The 15,641-nt window shown below is 46.1% G+C and overlaps 1 protein-coding gene across 1 annotated transcript in view; it reads left to right on the top strand.

Moving 5' to 3' along the window:
• Positions 1-15,641, top strand: part of RERE (arginine-glutamic acid dipeptide repeats) — a 316,112-nt gene that overhangs the window by 230,971 nt on the left and 69,500 nt on the right. Inside the window, 1 exon segment of the mRNA XM_063145507.1 lies at positions 3,860-3,940. Coding sequence (XP_063001577.1) covers positions 3,860-3,940 — 81 coding nt within the window.

Here is a 15,641-nt window from a genome sequence, read left to right as displayed (position 1 = left end):
GGGTCTTGCTATTTACTGTTTTACTCTGTACAGCACCATGTACATTGATGGTGCTATATTAATAAATAAATAAATAAATAAATAAATAAATAAATAATGAAGCTAAGCAGGTCTAGGCCTGGTCAGTCTCTGGAAGGGTGACTACCAGGGAACCCAATGTACATTGATTCCTGCCTTGAGCAGGGGGTTGGACTCGATGGCCTTGTAGGCCCCTTCCAACTTTATGATTCTATGAGAAGGAGGAGTTAATAGATGCCGCGGCCTCCTCACTCCCTGGCTCTCTGCCTGACAAGTGAGCAAGTGGGAGCCATGATGAGAAAGAGGAGGAGCAAGACAGCCAGCGTGGTGTAGTGGTGAAAGTGTCCGACTGGGAGTCGGGAGATCCGGGTTCTAGTCCCCACTCAGCCGTGGAAACCCACTGGGTGACTTTGGGCCAGTCACAGACTCTGAGCCCAACCTACCTCACAGGGTGGTTGTTGTGAGGATAAAATGGAGAGGAGGAGGATTATGTAGGCCGCCTTGGGTTCATTGCAAGAAAAAAGGCCGGATATCGATGCAACAGCAACAACAACAGCAGTGGTGAGAAGGTAGGCGCTCTGAGGGAGGGCCCCCAGTGAGCGTGCCTTGCCCAAGGGCCCCCCAAAACCTGAAGCTGGCACTGCTGCTACTTGAACAGGACTCTTCTAGCCATCAACCCCCGTAGATGTGCAGATTGGATCTAACCCATTTGCTGTTTTAAAAAGTCAAGGTGAAATCCCGGCCCCTTCCACCGTCTTTATCCCCAAAGTTTGGGACGCAGGCAGTGTCTGCCGTTTTAGCCCCATGCAATTAGAAACGCACAAAGTAGGTGAGGCGGGAAAACCTTGACGTTGCGCCCACTTCCGCCGCCGAAAGCGGTGCGAGTTTTCTAATGACAAAGAACAGAAGCAGCAAATGACCTGTTTGGTTTCCAAACAGGCTTGGGATGCATTTGTGGGATTGTAAATAGAACTCTTCAATAGGCAGATCAGGAAATAATCTACTTGGTTTCCAAATTTAGGATAAATTGGTGGAATATACTGTATTATTTTAATCAGGTACCAGGTTATGACTGGCGTGTACCCACCAATCATCTCACAAAAGAGCATTTTTCTCCATCACCTTTACTTTCAGTACTCCACTCTTGGGTTTTGATAAGGCTCTGTCTCTATATACACCTGTATGAGCCTCTGGATCAAAATGGCCTGTGACCCAGACCTAGATGAAATGATGCCCAGCTGATGGCTGCATTATCCTGGCACAGGTAGAGTGAGAGGCTCCACTCTCAAAACCCATTTCCCTATAGAGCTCCATCAATGCAACCCTCACGTCCAGGTACTTTTTTTGCCCAAGATTTGTTAATATAATGCTTTTTAAAAAATAATAATAATACTTTGCATTTATACAGAGCAGCTTTCCTCAACCTGGTGCCCTCCAGATGTTTTGGACTACGACTCCCAGAATTCCTGACCACTGGCTGGGGCTGATGGGAGTTGGAGTCCAAAACACGAGGGAGGCACCTGATTGGAGGAGGCTGCCTTATAACAACCGTTGTGTGGATGGGTGAGTGTTCTTGCCAGTGAGAGGTGGAAGCCGGCATGCAGAATTCATGGCAGGGGTGAAATTGGAACCTTTTGTTCAGCTGGTGTCGCAGTGGTGACTCTAGAAAAAAAATAGCTTGGGCAAGTGAAGTGGTGGTAAAGGCTATCATCGTGGGAAGGGCACAGGAAGGATTTAATCCTGCGCCCCTTCCGATGCATTGGACTACAACTCTCATCATAGGTGGTTATGATGGGAATTGTAGTCCCAACACATCGGAAGGGGCACTGGGTTGGGGGAAGGATGATCCGATCCGTGCTATGTAAGACCTTGGGAATCAGGCCCCGTTTGGCTACCGCTTGGGAGTCATCCCTGTGGTGTACCACGATGGCTCAGGAACTCCCGCGAATCAGTCTGAATTTCCTCTCCTCTGTGAATTCACTAGGATTTTACCGCTTGTGTTGTTTGCTTGCTTATTTTTACCTGGTGGTTAACGCCACCTTCCAGATCTTTCCGCATAGAACGCTTTAACGTATATATTTGAAATCCGTAGGAGCCCTCCCTCTTTCCTGTAAACTTCGCATGCACCACCCCTATCTGCAATATGGGGGGGGGGGGGGAGGTTAGTAAGGTTGCCTACCTTACAGGGGTGTTGGAATCTTGCAGCAAAATAATGTATGTGAGGCACTTGGGACCCTAGAAATGCTGCTATAGGGGTGGATTCCTGCATTGAGCAGGGGGTTGGACTCGATGGCCTTGTAGGCCCCTTCTGGCTCTACTATTTTATGATTCGATGACGATGATGGTGATGATGATAATGATGGCAAAAGATTTGCTGCCTGCTTGCCTGGCAGTGCAAACGCTGCTACAGCCTTACTGGGGATTTTGCCTAGGTGATCCAGGCCGCCTTTTGCAGAAGCCCAGTGGCGCTCTGTCTCTCTCTCTCTCTCTCTCTCTCTCTGGGCTCAGCCCAGCTCCGATCACATGTTAAGCTGCTGCTGCTGCTTTCCTTCCTTCCCTCCCTCCCTCCCCCCTTTTGTAGTGTCAGAGCTTCCCGGGTGACAAGCGATCCCTGTTCCTGCTGCCGCTGCTGACACCAGCTCCAGGCAGGGCACCCTTACCTGCAGACCCAGGAGACGAGACCCAGGTTTTGGCTGTTTCCTCCCCCCCCCCCCCAGTTTCAGCATTGGCTGATTTAGCACCCACCCCCACCCCCTGCTTCCGAGCAAGGGACGGACTAAAGAGAGAAGCTGCACGCTTGGCTGTTGTTTCTTACTTTGGAGTTCCTCCTCTTCCTCCCGCAGCTCAGGGAGATCGCTCGTCTCCTGGTGCGTGTGAATGTGATGTTCTTGCAATCCAGGGTGTGTGTGTGTGTGTGTGTGTGTGTGTGTGTGTGTGTGTGTGTTGGGGGTAGGGGTGGTTTAGAGTTGGAGACCCCCCCCCTTAAAGAACTTCCCTTTGCTTCTTTTCAGGCTCCCTTCTCGATTTGGTTTTTAGCAGTGCTATAACTCTTCTCTCTCCCCCCCCCCCCCTGACTGTATGTGCCTGTGTGTGTTTTACTTGTATTTGATCCAAGTAATCTGCAAACAGAAGTGTTAATTGGGGGGAGGGGGCGCTCTGGGTGTGTGCGTGTGCGTTGTGGTTTGGGTGTTGTTTTTAAACGATCGCCAAACTGGATTATTTGCAAAAGTGAACCGAAGATTCTGGCAGCTCTGGATTTTGAAACCAAATATGGATTGCTGCTGATTTTCTATTATTTAAGCCAAGCAGTATGGGCCTCTTTTTTTCTTTTCTTTTCCCCTGGAAGAAATTTATTGGGAAGTCTTCAACTCTTATATTTTTAAACTTTCAAAGCAGCCGGGATCCTTCTGTGTGGAGAGAGTTTTTAACCCTTTCGCTGCTCAACAGCAAAAGTAACCCCCAGCTTCTGAAAATCGGAGAGATGAAAAACCATGGGACCCCCCCCTTTTCCCCCTTATGGCTTCATATTTTCGTCCTCTGCTTAAGCTGGAAATCGATCTTGCTTCGAGTTTTCATATTTATTTCCGCGGAGACCAGCAGCTTGCATTCTTAAACAGAAACACGCAGCTAATGTCATTTTGTGTAAAAAGACGTAGTTGTTGCTTTTAAACCCTTCCCATACTGGATTAGGCCGGAACCAGAAAACTGGCATTTTCTGTGGGACTGACTTGTATATTTTTGCATGTTTTTCACAGCCCCTAAGCCCGGAACTTTATCTACTGTGTTGCTTTCAGAGGTTTTTTCTTCCTTCCACTGATGTTCTATTTCTGTTTTAACGCAGAAACGCTTCATTAAAGGACTCCGACAGTATGGAAAGAACTTCTTTAGGATCCGGAAAGAGTTGCTTCCCAGTAAAGAGACGGTAAGTGCCGGTGGACTTTATGTAACTTGCTTTTCTTTTTCTTCTTCTTCTTCTTACGCTGTTCTGCATTCCTCCATTTGATCTTACGGAGCTGTTTGCCTGTTAACCCTACATTGGGCTTCTGTTTGAACCGTTCCACCGCGCCGGAGTAGAGGTTCAGAGCTGTCGTTTTTAAAAGCGTTGTGTTTTAAAAACCAGTCTTCACTCATGGCGTTGATCAGACAGTGTTGGAAGTTACTGACGCTACTCAGACCGTGTGGTTGTTTTTATTCTGATTTCATTTTGTGGAAGTTGGGATAATATTGGCGATATTGCTGACCACAGGATCAAGGACGGGTAACTTAACCGAAGGGTGTATCAAAACCGATTGTAATCGCATCTCGAGGAACAGAGGTCTTTGTGGGGTGGCTTCTCTCCCACCCCCATGGTCTCAATGGTTTAATTCTTATTGGTCCAGTGGATGGCAGATCACGGTTTAGCTGATTTAGGATTGTTCGTGCCTTGAGCTAAATGAAACGGTTCAGCCCACAGATTTTCCTGGAGGTGCCCATGGTACAGAAAACAGGAAATGGCTTTTACAAAATGAAGGAGGTTTGCAGGAGCCCTGAAAGATTAGTATCAGTATAGGCCTAATAGTTGTAGTTCTCTAAAAGCTTTGGGTTTTGGAGCGGTCAGTGTTAAGCAGTTTTCCTTCTTCCCTGTTAGGTGGAAAAGAGCCATTGAAAAGGCAGGCAAAGGTGATATTTTCTTGGGTGGCCATTCCTCAGGGCATTTAATCCTCAGCGCCGCTTGAAGAACGGTTTACTCCTTGTGGGATCTCTTTGGCACGCAAACGTCCGTCGGCTTGTTTGTTTGAAGGGGAAAGACAAAATCATTGTGTTCCGGCTTTAACGGAATTAAATAACTCTGACTCTGAGGTTTGTCTCGGCCGTGGTGTGAAAGGCAACTGTTGAGGCGCTGCGCGGCGACACGCGATCTGTCATCGTGAAGGATTCGTCGTTTATCACGTATGAATCGGGCAGTCCGGCGGGTTGAAACGCTTCCTGCAGCGATTATAACGGGCAAGCGAAGTTTGCATTTTAATGGCTTTCGTTGTGGACAAAGCGCTGTGAAGAAAAGGCTTTCAGAGAACTGGAAAATGTATATTTTTAAAAAATAAAAATGGACACAATTGGGGGGGGGGAGAAATAATGTTGGCCTTTATCAGTAGGTGTGTGTCGTCCCCGTCTCTAAATATATTGTGCGGAGATCTCTCTCTCTGTGTTAAGCTTGCTCTTGGAACTAATGAAGTCATTCGATATTAATTTTTTTTACGAATTTCCACTCTTTTGCTATGAAGCATCAGTTATATGTCCACTGTGTTCACCCCTTGCAAAAGACAGCGGTGGGTGGGTGTGTTCGCATATTTTTTATATATATATTTTTTGGCCAAACTCCAGTTGGGATTTGGGGAAAGAGCCCTTTAACCACCATTCCCTGACTTTGGGGGATTTTGAACTTGCCCATTTATATCCCTTGTGCCTTGGCTTTAAAAACAAACAAACCAGACACAAAACTGCAAAGCTGCAAACTCTATGAAATATGAACTTGGGGCGCTGATGATGATGATGATGATGGGAGGCTTAAACTTTTAGTGCTAAGAACATAACCCTTGAAAGCTAAAGTGGGTCTCTGTGGAGTTCAGGCTGCTTTGTGCCTCCAGTGGTAACTGATCTGGGTGTAACCTTTGACCTATAGCGGATTGTTTAATCTCTGCTTCCTGTTCTTGCCCGCAGGTCTTCCTCTTGGCGTGATCTCGCCGCCTCAATTAGACAGAGGCTGAGATTGGCAGGGCGGAGGCAGGGACGGGTGGGGAGAAGTGACAGACCAGCTACAGAGGGATGGGGGGGGGGGGCGGCGTGTTTTTTAAAATCGCTTTCGTTTTGTCTTGTTCGTGTTGTTGCGGTTTCATTATTATTAAACTAGGACAGCCAGGTTGACGTCAGTGTGGTGTAGTGGCTAGGGCGTCGGACTGGGAGTCGGAAGATCCGGGTTCTAGTCCCCCACTTGCCCATGGAAACCCACTGGGTGACTTTGGGCCAGTCGCAGACTCTCAGCCCAACCCACCTCACAGGGTTGTTGTGAGGATAAAATAGAGAGGAGGAGGAGGATTATGTATGCTGCCTTGGGTTCCTTAAGGTGGAAAAAAGCCGGGATATAAACGCAATAATAAATAAATAAAAATGATCTGCCTTGAGTCTTGGTTGCTTTCTTCTGTGGGAACGATTCCCAGCCGGATAGTCAAGAATGGGGCAGTTCTTAATTAAGAAAGCCAGGAAGAGGTATTCCATAAAGCAAGACAAGAGTGATTCACAGCCTCGAACTTCCGGTGTGATCAGTTGCAAGGCTGAATGTGGATGTTGAGATCACGATACAGGCCGGAGTTGCTCTACCTCTGTATCTCTATGGTGCAAGCTGGGCTTGCCTCCCATTGGCTGTTTTGAGTGGGGGCTGTGTTTTAATTTGGTCCTGGGAAAGCCAGTTAGAAGAAAGTGTTATGACCGGGGGTCTTTCAGTGGAGTTTGATGTTTTTTCAGAATTGCTTGGTGCTTAATTTGAAAAGGGAAAGAGAAGTGTCTGGTCTTCAGGCTTGCATAAATAGTTGGGCTCGGTTAGGGTGGGAATACTCCAAGGCACCCTTTTCATAATTTACATGTTCAGCTTTAAACCCTGGCTCAAAAATCAGGCTTCTGGTTGCCGAGTCTCAGGGAGTGTGGAAAGAATTGACATTTTATAGCAGGCAGTGACACAGGGTTACATCTGTAAGATCGCTTGATTCTAAGGTTCCCGTTCCGCCGTATTTGTTCCTTAGCTTGTACAGCCTGCAGTTCCATCCTCCAACCGGCAACCCCGAAAATCGGTACTTGACCCACAGGGATCCTGTCTCAAGCTGATTTTTTTTTTAAGCATAGGAAAGATAGCCATTAAAACATGCACATTTGGTTTCTTGTTGGCCATGACAACAAAGTCAACACTTCACAGTATTTTGGGGGTTTTAAAATTAAGGATGCCATGTTTAACAGCGCATAGTTCAACTGTGGAACTCACTACCACAAGATGTGGTGATGGACACCAATTTGGGTGGCTTTAAAAGGGGGTTGGATACATTCCTGGAGGAGAAAGCTATCAATGGCTACCAGCCCTGATGGTTATGTGCTACCTCCAAGTAGCAGAGATAGTAAGCCTGTATACACTGTTTGCTGGGGAATATGGGTGCTGTTGCACGGTGTCCTGCTTTTGGATCCTGGTGGCATCTGGTTGGCCACAGTGCTGGACTACGTGGGCCCTTGGTCTGATCCAGCAGGGCCCTTCTTATGTTCTTAGCCAATAGTTTGGCTACATTATTCTGCCAGAAACCTTTTAGTCTTTGGCCAGCAAAAATTAAATTATTTTCACACAATTGCATCAAACCTGACACCTGCAGCTTAAAAGAGACGGTTCCCTTTTCTCACACACAAAAAGGAGATTAGGTTTTTAAACTGTTCCCTGCTGTGACATCATCTAAAAGCGGAGAGAGGTACATTGCTGTTGTTTTTTTAGAACTATTGTTTCTATTCAAGGCAAAATTGCAAAGATCTACAAGACAATCCTGTCCATGTCCACTCAGAAGCAAGTCTTGTTGAGTTTAATGGAGTTTACTCCCTGGTAATTAGGGGTTGGATTGCCGCCTTAATTGACTTCAAACTTATGTGGTTAATCAACTGAGATTTCTTCAGTTCATTCACACTGGGCCTGTTCAGATGACACTTCAGGCTTTGTGGTTAGCGAAACTGTGGTTCTCTGGGGTTTGCACTAACCGCAAGCCACAACACTTTAAGCCATGGTTAGAGCCGCTAGCCCTGCTGCAGGCGGTCCGACTGTGGTTAGTGAGTGATCAGGGTTTAGCAAAATGCATCGCACAAGAGACCTTAAACCCTGCTGTTTAAACAAAACCCTTAATCAGCAGGGTTTAAGGTGTCTTGTGAACAGGTCCACTGAGAAAATTACCTCTGTCCAGAAAAATGTTACATGTTCAGGCTCCTTGCTAGCACCCTAACTTTGCATGGAATAAGTCCCATTGACTTCAATGGATGTTCCTCCTGCGTATTATACTAGGAATGTAGCCTTCGGCTAGTGTCTCTCTGAATGCATTGGTTATATATTAAATGCATGGGGGGGCTTAAATTCCTCCTATTTTGAGGGTTTGTCCAGTCTTGCAAATCAGGCCACAAAACCTACCAGCCCATAATAGTTTGCACTAGCCTGCTTTCCCTGTACGTACCTGTAAGCCTCCTGTGCCTTAAAAGGAGCAAAATAATTTATTTTCCTAAACCTTCTCTTCTGACTCTCTTGGAGGAGATTCCTACTCGCCACAGGTAACCAGATAGAGGGCAAATTCAAGCCTGGACTTACTAAAAGTTCAGTGGAGGAAAAAAGGACATCTACGAACTATGGATCTTCTATATTTTCTTCTCAGATGTGCCAAGATGTGCCTCTTTTCAATGTATTTCCCCCATCCCACCTGGGAGTCCTCCATTCTTTCTGTGTCCTCTCTTCCGCTGGTTTTAAATAATGGGAAGTACCCAACAGTGTTACTTGGCAAATTTAAATACTGCTAGCAGAATTCTGGATCCTTCCGTTGTGCTAACGGTTTATTTATTTATTTAGAGTATTTTTATCCTGCACCTCATCCCAAAAGGCTCTCAGAGCAGCTTACAATTGATCAGTAAAGGAGACAGTTCCTGCCCTCAGGCTTACATTCTAAAAAAAGACACGTCACACAAGGAAAAGGGGATGGGGAGGGAAGAGGGAGAAAATAAAAAGAAATTAAGGAGACTTGGGAAGGCCCTGCTCCCCACTTTCATCTCCCAATGGAGGGGCAGATCAACAGCTCCATCTTCTTTCCCACAGGGTGAAGATGTTAGCCCTTCTGTCCCCCTCGCTTCTAACAGTTGGAACAACTTGCACAACTGCACTTGCACCAATGTAACTTTAGTTGTTTTATTTATTTATTTATTTGTATCACGCCTTTTGCCCAATACTGAGCCTCAAAGCAGTCTTACAAAGTTTAAAACATACATTGTAAAACCTAGGAAAAGAAATGTAATAATAATAACAACAACAACAACAACAACAACCCATAAACATTTAAAATACACAACAAAATTATAAGACATTAACATAGATGGAGGGCTGGATTATTCTCCAAAGGCCTGCTGGAACAAAAAAGTTTTAGCCTGCTTCCGAAAGCCCACCAAGGAGGAAGCCAGCCTAGCTTCCCCGGGAAGAGAGTTCCAGAGCACCGGAGCAGTCACCGAGAAGGCCCTGTCCCATGTTCCCACCAAGCGTGCCGGTGAAGAAGGTGGGACTGAAAGAAGGGCTTCTCCAGAAGATCTCAAAGCACAGGCAGGCTCATAAGGGAAAATATGGTCTTTAAAATAACCTAGACCCGAGCCATATAGCCATTGCGTTCCCCTCTTGCGCCTATTTCAGAACTTAATTTCCGTCAGCACAGCATCATTTGCGCTAACGGAGTGACACCGTTGGATACTTTAACCGTGCAGATACTTTGATTCTAAATGAATGTGTTGCAAGTGGTCGAAGGAGCGTCTGAAAAAAGCACATTTGCTTTGCGGATCAAACGGGGGTGAAAATTGCGCTGTCCAGATTTACTTCAAATAATTTCTGCATGCCTGTGGGTTCCTGATGGGCATGTTATATAAATAGTTTTTGTTTTCTCTTCAAGTTTTTATGAGCCAGTTGTGCAGGAACTCAGGCTCATTCTGACTTGGGCCTGTTCTCTGCTTTAATCAGAATGCTGGATTTAATGAAAGAAAACTGTCACATTTTAGCAACATTGAGACGGACCCGGGTTTGTTCGTTTTTGTCTGAATTGATGACGATTACATTTATATCCCCCCCTTTCCCTCTTGCAAGGAACCCAGGTCAACTTCACACAGTCCTCCACTCCATTTTATCTTACCCAATAACCCTGTTCAGATGATACTCTAAGCCACTGTGGTTATGCATTTTGAGCTAAACATTATGGCGTGTCCTGTGAACCATTCCTAACCATGGTGGCTACATAATCACAGTTTAAATATGCTCATTTAACATTTGCTGCAAAAGGATTAGCAGCCTAACCATGGCTTAGTGTGTTGTCTGAACAGGCCCTGCAAGGTAGGTTAGGCTGAGAGTCTGTCACTGCCCCAAAGCCAGCCAGTGAGCTTCATTGCCAAGTGGGAACTTCAACCCGGGTCTCCCAAGTCCCAGTCCAACTCTCTAACCACTACACCACACTGCCTTCCACTAGCTTAATTATTGCCTATAGACAATCTTGTTTTGCTGCTGCAGGTGACTGTTTTTTTTACATGCTATAGGTTGATTTGCATCTTTCAATTCCTCTTGTGTTCACACTGTACTCTTCTTCTTTTTAAAGGTTTCTGGTTCTTCTTTTCCTTCTAATCTTGGGATTAAACAGATCATTTTTCTACAAGTACATTGATTATACCAGAAGTAGCCATCCTCATTTCTTCACAATAAACCACAGAGTTAAATTTATCTTGTAGCTATTGATTTTCATTTTCTACCCGGCTCAGTTACTTGTTCTCAGGACATGTTACAGGGAAAATAATTGGTGCATGATAAATATCAGGCCAAAACATATATTAAATCCCACACCTTAGACATAACTGTGGGCCATTGACCAGGAACGTAGCTCTATATTCCACTGTTGTTAGAATTCTGTATCGAAAGCCAGTTAGATTGTTCAGAAAAATCCACTGGTACAGTCTTCCCTGGGGACTGTACCATGTCATATGCTCAATCGCCAGTGTCCAAAATATGGAAAGCTAACATGTGGAGGAAAAAAGTAGACTGGGACTTTTTATGTGATGTTATGCTAGCTTTCCACATAAAAGGTTGGGTGGTTTCTAGGCTGGGAAGAGTTTTCAATCTTCCATTTCCAAACTGGTACAGGTCCCAGGAAATAGATGTTGCTGTTTCTTTACTGTTGTTTTTATGTCTCTGATGGTTTTTAAATTTTGCATACTTTTAATGTTTACTGTTTTTAGCTTTTGTAAACCGCCCAGAGAGCTTCGGCTGTGGGGCGGTATATAAATGTAATAAATAAATAGCCAGGAAACACGTTCCTGGCAAAGCTAACCGACTGTGTGTAGATCACTGATGTAGTTGGAGAAGCGCCCATTGATTTTTAACAGAACTGGATTGAACCCAAAATAAAAAGCCATTGGGCCTGTTCAGACGACGCTTCAGGCTCTGTGGTTAGCGAAACTGTGGTTCTCTGGGGTTTGCTCTAACCACACGCCACAACACTTTAAGCCACGGTTGGAGCCGCTAGCCCTGCTGCAGACGGTCCGACTGTGTTTAGTGAGTGATCAGGGTCAAGCAAAACGTAGCGCACTGGAGACCTTAAACCCTGCTTCTTAACCAAAAGCCTTAACCGGCAGGGTTTAAGATGTCTTCTGAACAGGCCTACTGAGTTTGGAGTTATTATTTCTCGCTTATCAGGACAGGGTGCAGAGGCCAAATAAACTGTGTTTTTAATGCACTAGGCGGTAAGAATTACCCCACCGTGTTGTGCTTTCAGCCTCGAGTTATTTAATTTTAGATTGGGGGGGGGGTGTCGCAGACAAGCAGCTGCATTCTTGGCTCATTAATGCTTAATCTAGTGTTACATAATCCCACAATTTGGCTTTCTTCAGCAGCTCTTGCCCAAAAGAACAACCCCTCCCCTCCCCTCCCCTCCCCTCCCTCCCACACCACCGACCAATGTGTTGCAATGCTGCAAAAGCAGTTTAGGAAAGGTCACCCTCTCCACTTTCAATACTGGGATGTTTTGTTCGTCCCTCTGCCTCCACCTATAATCACCCGCAGGCATTAAATGGCCCCGATCCCCTTCAAACTGTGAATTTCCTTCCATGCAGGGAGTAGGGTGATCGCTGTGGCGAGGGCTCTTCACTCCCCCAGTACAAAGAGTGGGGGGGGGGAAGGAGTCTTCCAGGGCACTTCAGCCATATTCCCTGTTTAACTGTAGTTCTCGTGACACTTTCGGCTTTGCTTCTTTTTCCTTCCCCCTTTGCCTTTTTCGCCCGGAGCGGAGCCTTAATTGCGCGCACACGGCACGGACATTACTCTCTCGCCCTCCTTTCCCACAGGAAGTCTATTTCGCAAGGACGGTTTGTTTCCCTAATGACGAGACATATTAACATACCGCCTGGCCTTCGCACATAATTTCCTAGGTTGCCATGTAAGCATTTTCTGTTGCTGCTGCTGCTGCTGTCCAAATGCCATACCTTTCCCCTTCTCCCTCTTAATAATTCGTACTCTGTCTCGCTCCTTCTCTCTCTCTCTCTCTCTGATACAACCAAAGCTGAAATTTTCCATTAGGGCTGGAAGCGGCCTGCCAAAATAAACAGACAACGCTTCTTTTCATTTCAGCCCTTCGTATGCCTGCCAGGGTTCCATTCTATGGATATTACAGGAGGGGTGTTTTGATTTTGTTAAATCACAGGCAACGGGTCTTCAGTTTATTGCCGGCTAATATCCTGACTTCCCTCTCCCCACACTTTCATAAAAACATAGGAAAAGCCCTGCTGGATCAGACCGAGGGTCCATCTAGTCCAGCACTCTGTTCACACAGTGGCCAACCAGCCATCGGCCAGGGATGAACAAGCAGGACATGGTGCAACAGCACCCTCCCACCCATGTTCCCCAGCAACTGAGGCACACAGGCTTACTGCCTCGAATACTGGAGACAGCACACTGCCATCAGGGCTAGTAGCCATGGATAGCCTTCTCCTCCAGGAATTTATCCAACCCCCTTTTAAAGCCATCCAAATTGGTGGCCATCATTACATCTTGTGGTAGTGAGTTCCATAGTTTAACTCTGCGCTGTGCAAAGAAGTCCTTCCTTTGATCTGTCCCGAATCTCCCACCATTCAGCTTCATGGGATGACCCCTTTGGGTTCTAGTATAATAGGAGAGGGAGAAAAATATCTCCCTCCACATTCCCCACACCATGCACCACTTTTAAACACCTCTATCAGGTCTCCCCTTAGCCTCCTTTTTACCAAGCTAAACAATACCAGCTGATGTCACTTCCCCTCCTAGGGGAGATGCTCCAGCCCCTTGATCATTTTAGTTTAGTTTCATTTTTGTGTCTTTAATTTTTGTGAACCACTCAGACAGCTTCGGCTATTGGGTGGTATAGAAATGAAATAAGTCCTATCAGAAGATCTGCATTGGGGTTTAGTCCCAGTCTGATGACCAATAACAGCAGCTTTCTCCAACCAGATGTTTGGGACTACAACTCCCAGCATTCTTGATAATTGGCTGTGCTGCTTAAGGAGTTGACGCCCCAAACATCTGGAGAACACCATTTTGGGAAGGCTGCCTTACCTACTGTTCTTCAATCCGGTGCCTTCCAGATGTCCATTCTGGGTAGGGATAATGCGAGTTGTTTGAGATTACAACTGGCTGAGGGAAATTGTCATCCATCAGGGGCATAATCTGAGGAAGATGAGGAGCCCAGTCTCCCCTCCCACCCACCCACCTGTGTTTCAGCCCCGTGGTTTATTCCTCCAGAGTACCTGCTGTGAAGGACAGGGGTGCAAATCTCTGCCGTTAACTTTGCTCTTGCGACGGGGTTGTAAAATCTGCCCCTATGTATGATCTATGGCCTGTTGCTTCAAACTGGCTATGCCAGGCCTTGGTGGTTGACCGGCCAAGGTCATCCCTGCCTTGAGCCAGTCCAGCTCCCACCGGCACCTGGAGATTATCAGGGCAGTGGACAAACTATAACAGGATTCAGCTATGGGAAAAAGAGGTGGCCTGGCCCCTATGGGAGGGGGTGGGCAAAAGCCCAGTAAGGGCACTGGTTGGTACAGCACCATGTACATTGTACATGTACCATGTACATTGTACACCATGTACATTGTACATGGTGCTGTACAATGTACAGCACCATGTACATTGATGGTGCTATATAAATAAATAATAATAATAATTGGTTCGCTAAGGTCATGGGACAGGGGGTCCCAAAAAGAGATGAAAAGCTCTATGAAGAAAGCCCTCCATCTTCCTTGGAGGTGCATGCGTGTGTCAAGTGGGAAGGTCAGGTCCATGGCAACCAGGAGGGGGTTGCCCAGAGAAAGGGTGTTTTTTTAAAATGTTTTAACGTGTGTGGGTATTCTGGAGAAGGCCTGCCGTTGTCTCGGCTGGGTGTGGGGACATATGATTGCTTCTTGGGGTAATGGCTAAGTATTAAGAGCTTTTTCCCTCACCTTATTGAATCATAGAATCATAGAATAGCAGAGTTGGAAGGGGCCTACAAGGCCATCGAGTCCAACCCCCTGCTCAATGCAGGAATCCACCCTAAAGCATCCCCGACAGATGCTTGTCCATCTGGCTCTTGAATGCCTCTGGTGTGGGAGAGCCCACAACCTCCCTAGGTAACTGATTCCATTGTCGCACTGCTCTAACAGTCAGGAAGTTTTTCCTGATGTCCAGCCGGAATCTGGCTTCCTTTAACTTGAGCCCGTTATTCCGTGTCCTGCACTCTGGGAGGATCGAGAAGAGATCCTGGCCGTCCTCTGTGGGACAACCTTTGAAGTATTTGAAGAGTGCTCTCATGTCTCCTTCTTTCCTCACTCCCCCTTTTCCACATCTCCCTTCCCCCTATTTTTCCCTTCCCCTTTTTTATAGGCTGTTTTACCGAATGAGGCCTTACGTGTTAGTTTTAGTGATTGCAATAAAATAGCTTTGGTCCCTAAATGTGAGTCTGTGTGTTATTCCCTTGAGTATCTGGCTCGTCCTGGTTGTGGGCAAGGCATGGAGGTGGGTTACTTGGGAGTTCAGGACGTTTGGTCCAGGAGCCTACCTTGCAGGGTTGTCAGGTGGACCCTGACTTCCGTTACACCTGCATTCCTAGTTCTTATAAAATACAAAAAGTAGCCATTGCAACCCCCTCCCCTAATATACGCTGGATTTCTTTGTTTTTGTTTAATTGAACTTCAAACCCATACGAGTCCTGTAAATGAACCCACGAAGCTACAACCGTGCAAAATATTTTGTTAGCCTGGAGAGGTAGGATGCAGAGCTATGCTGGGCACAGATGCGTGTTGAAGCGTTCCGCCTCTCCTCCGCCAATTCTCTCGCTCCCAAGAATGCCAAACGAAAGGGCTGTCTAGCATTGTGTCCACACAGTGGCCAACCCATGTAGGCATGTCAGCGAAAGTGGCTCTGGCTTTCTGAAATAGCTTGGACCCACCCAAAACGACGCCTTTCCACCTGGAGTGAGTTTTTGATGTCATGGCTCAGCCAGATGTGGCCCCTTTATTTATTTTATTTTATTTTATTTTTTATTACATTTTTATACCGCCCAATAGCCGACGCTCTCTGGGTGGTTCACAAAAATTAAAACCACAATAAAACAACCAACAGGTTAAAAGCACAATTACAAAATACAGTATAAAAAGCACAACCAGGATAAAACCACGCAGCAAAATTGATATACGATTAAAATACAGAGTTAGAACAATAAAATTTAAATTTAAGTTAAAATTAAGTGTTAACATACTGAGCGAATAAAAAGGTCTTCAGCTGGCGACGAAAGCAGTACAGTGTAGGCGCCAGGCGGACCTCTCTGGGGAGCTCATTCCAC

This window comes from Elgaria multicarinata, chromosome 20 (genome assembly GCF_023053635.1).
Source record: "Elgaria multicarinata webbii isolate HBS135686 ecotype San Diego chromosome 20, rElgMul1.1.pri, whole genome shotgun sequence".
NCBI lineage: Eukaryota > Metazoa > Chordata > Lepidosauria > Squamata > Anguidae > Elgaria > Elgaria multicarinata.
This window is presented reverse-complemented; position numbering and strand designations above follow the sequence as displayed.